At 38.3% G+C, this 3,811-nt stretch overlaps 1 protein-coding gene across 1 annotated transcript; it reads left to right on the top strand.

The window, feature by feature from the left end:
- The first annotated feature begins 1,081 nt into the window (after window positions 1-1,081).
- Window positions 1,082-1,474, top strand: LOC137640801 (transcription factor Adf-1-like). The gene has a single exon (XM_068373273.1). It carries the CDS (start codon window positions 1,082-1,084, stop codon window positions 1,472-1,474), a length of 393 nt encoding a protein of 130 aa, XP_068229374.1.
- Window positions 1,475-3,811: the final 2,337 nt, after the last annotated feature.

The following is a 3,811-nucleotide window of genomic DNA, read 5'->3' on the forward strand; positions in this document are numbered from 1 at the left end:
GCAGCAGTTTCCTCTAATGTATTGCAATGTTTTTGGACTGCATGGTAGTTGTGTCTAAATAATATAATACTTTTTTATTCTCTGAAACCTTGGTTTCACTAATGATGCACTCATTTATACTACTTATTCCAAGTTTTGACAAGCCAAAATTTTGTAATGAGATGACATTTCTAGGGCAAAAGGAATGTCAGTGTATAAAAGACTAAGTATCATACTTCTCATAAGGCATGCTGTGAATGTGGATTTCATGAGATTCAGGGCATAAATGTTTTTAGCAGCTATAACAGCTTGTATTTGTGTAACATCTATCTGAATCAAGATCCAGATGATTCTATATCTTTTACTTGGTGATCTCAAGACTCACCATAGGGAGTGGTTACATTCTGATGTTCATACTGATTGCCATAGATTAAGATGTTTGGACTTTGCCTCTGAATAAGGCTGTGAGTGAATCATAAATGAAGCTACTCACAAGCCTGGTAACTGCATGGACTTAGTATGCACTGAATACCTTGGTATTATAACAGGTAAGGTTGGTTTTCCAGTTGGGACTTCTGATCATTCGTTGGTTTCTTTAGAAATTAAATATGAACAGCCTGTATCTGATGTCCAATACTCATGTAAAATATATATCAAGTTTCAAACAGACGAGAATGGCCTTTTGAGTTATCTTTTGTATTTCAATAGGTCAAAATTGTATAAACATATTAGGTTTTTGTTATCTTAAATAGGAATTTGGTCAACATAATGGATAGGCGTGTCCTTTCTCGCGTGTTAAAATACTGTGTGCAATACAAATCCTGGTGTAATGTTGATTATAAAAATACTTAATTAGAAACGGGAGGAGGCCTATCATCTTTGGAAGGGTAACTGGTCAGATTTCACTTGGAATAACTATACTCAGTTATTAGCTGTTTCTCAGAGAATTAATGTTTCAATCGTGAAGGTGCATCCACACTAGCGACAAAACATGTCGACAACACTGTGTACAAGTTTGTAGGCAACAAGTTGTTAGACTGTAGTCGAGATGTTAGTAGAGATTTATTGGTGATATGTTGGCAACCCTGGTGTGGTCGAGTCAATGTGGTTGGAGATACCCGGACAGACACACAACACCGACAATGAGCGCGTGAGCGTGACCATGGAGTGGCCGAGAGAAAAGATTGTTCAGTTAATTGAATGTTATCCGACCCATGCACCATACATACACCGGTTCAAGAGGGCAGACGCCTGGCATGAAATAGCTGAAAATATTCAGATGGAGAGAAATGAAGTGGATAAGAAAATGATGAGCCTCGTGACACAGTTCCTAAGAGAACTGAAAAAATGTCAAGAAAAGAAGTCTGGTGATATAGCTGAAGACGCATATAAGGGTCAGTGGTTTGCGTTCAGCATCATGCTGTTTCTAGCTGACAAACACAAGTCACACAAGACCTATGACGCTGGATATCAAGTAAGAAACTGTGCATATTAGCATATTAGTATTTATTAGTTTCTTTTCTCACATATATTGTACACTAATTTTGTATAAAAGCAGAACACTTGCAATCGCTGCTTTACACACATTTTAATGGGGTTTCAGAAAATATAACATCATTGTAATTACAGGTATACACATATACCATACATTACTGTGGCTGAAGGAAATAAAAGTTTCAATAACTTGTATTCTCATATACAATGCATTAGTTTTACAGAAACCCGAACACAGTCGAAATCAGTTATACAATACCTAATTTTATCTATCTTGCCAACTTACACGACCTATATCACTGATAAAATACTCTGTAAATTCCTCATGGATGTCCTTGCTCTCCATGTTCTCCTGTACTGACGGAAGTGGCATCATTGTGGATTCGACACCTGGCAGCATATCTTGTCTCCATGAACCAGGGATAAGTGTGTCATATTCCATATCATTAGCATATAACGTACGTTGGGGAGTGTATAACTGTTGTGATGTTGAACTCCGTCGGAGGAAATTATGTAAATATACACATGCTAATGTTATTTTCTTAGCAGAATCAGACTGCACCAGCATTGGTTTACGAAGAACTCGAAACACAGCAGTAAGAATCCCAAACACATTCTCAACTACTCGTCTAGCCCTGCTTAAACCATGGTTGAAAATTCTCTCGTTAGATCCTGGACTGTGTTCACCTGGGTAGGGTTTCATAATGTTCTCTGTTAAGGGAAATGCAACATCACCAACAAATATGTAAGGGGTGGCAGTCTGACGTCCCAGAATGTGGAGATGGTAAGTTCAAAGTTCCATCCTTAAGGGCACGAATGACACTAGTGTGTGAAAAAACGCCTGCGTCAGATAATCTACCCTGGCAACCTGCATTTACGTAAAGAAAGTTGTACATACTATAAACTATGGCAAACAATATGACACTAAAGTAGCCCTTGTAATTGTAGTAGTAACTGCCAGTGGAAGGTGGAGCTTGCACGCTGATATGTTTACCGTCAAGCGCACCAACAAAATGCGGAAAATTCCACCTTTCCTCAAATCCCCAGGCCACTGATCTCCACTCGGCCTCGTTGGCTGGTATCTGAAATACATACACATCCTTTATTGATATATGAATAAATATATAATAGGCACACTTCTGGACACAAAAAACATAGTGTACATGATCCCCCCCCCCCTCTCTCTCTCTCTCTCTCGTACGTAGATGTATTAATGTGCTTGTTTTTCAACAGCAGAGTGCAGATAACGCGTCGACATTGGCCGACGCTGAGGAGTGCACAGGAAACATGACACGGGATGAGGCTACAGTCGAAGGAGACGAATATAGTCACCCCAGCACAAGTGGAGTAAACGTTGCTGCACCCAGAAAGATTGGAAAGATGTCTGTGTCTCAGAGCTAAAAAATTAATGATGATGACATGTTACAAGAGGCTTATGGCGTTATTACAGGAATACATCGATGCTTCAATGATAGAGATGACCATCAAATATTTGCAGACTTAATAGCAACAAAACTTAGAAAATTAAAAACACCTCATGCTCAGGCAGCTGTACAGAATAAAATCTGCAACATTTTATTTGAGGCAGAACAAGGAATGTATGATAAGCCCCCACAATACCATCCCCATATATACCCTCCTTCAAGAGATAATGCCGAATGTGATGTGACTGCATGCCTTGGGTGTTAATTTGGAATAAATACATACTGCTCAGTTCTAAGACTTGTTTGTCCTCTTTATCCTTAACAGAAACAAATATTATGCACATGTGATGTAACGTTTTGTATATATTATTGGTGAAGGTTGCTGGGAACAAGGAAAAATTGGGGATTGTGCATCTCGGTCTTACTAGCGCTTATTGAAATATTGGATAATTTTTCTGTTAATTGCACTCATTGGTTTCGATGAGGGATTCTTTTAAGGTTTTGATGTTCTCTGAAATAATCCCACATGCAGTATAGCAAATCAGATGTCAAATTATTTCAGAAAACATCAAAACGTTCCATAAAAAATTATATTTTCATACCTTAAGTAAGGGGATTGAACTGCTTTAGTATTGTAACCTCTTTGCTTAAAGGGGGGGGGGGGAGCCTCCCTCTAGTTGGTAAGTAAAACGCTGTTCAAGGGGTAGGTTGTTTTACTCCCCCACATCCAAATGCATATTCTACGACTCGTTCAATGAAAATTGCCAGAAAAGTTTATTGAAAGTTAGTAAAAAATGCTTGTTATCCATGACTACCAGCCCAAAATAATATTTACTTATCTATTTATTTTTAGTGCAATGTACCGTTACGATACCTTAAATTGTACGGCAATGTACTTACGTACATGTTTTATT

Source organism: Palaemon carinicauda, chromosome 5 (assembly GCF_036898095.1).
Source record: "Palaemon carinicauda isolate YSFRI2023 chromosome 5, ASM3689809v2, whole genome shotgun sequence".
Classification (NCBI taxonomy): Eukaryota; Metazoa; Arthropoda; class Malacostraca; order Decapoda; family Palaemonidae; genus Palaemon; species Palaemon carinicauda.

Excerpts from the sequence above, each read along its gene's own strand:
- LOC137640801 (XM_068373273.1), top strand. The coding sequence starts at position 1,082 with ATGTGGTTGGAGATACCCGGACAGACACACAACACCGACAATGAGCGC.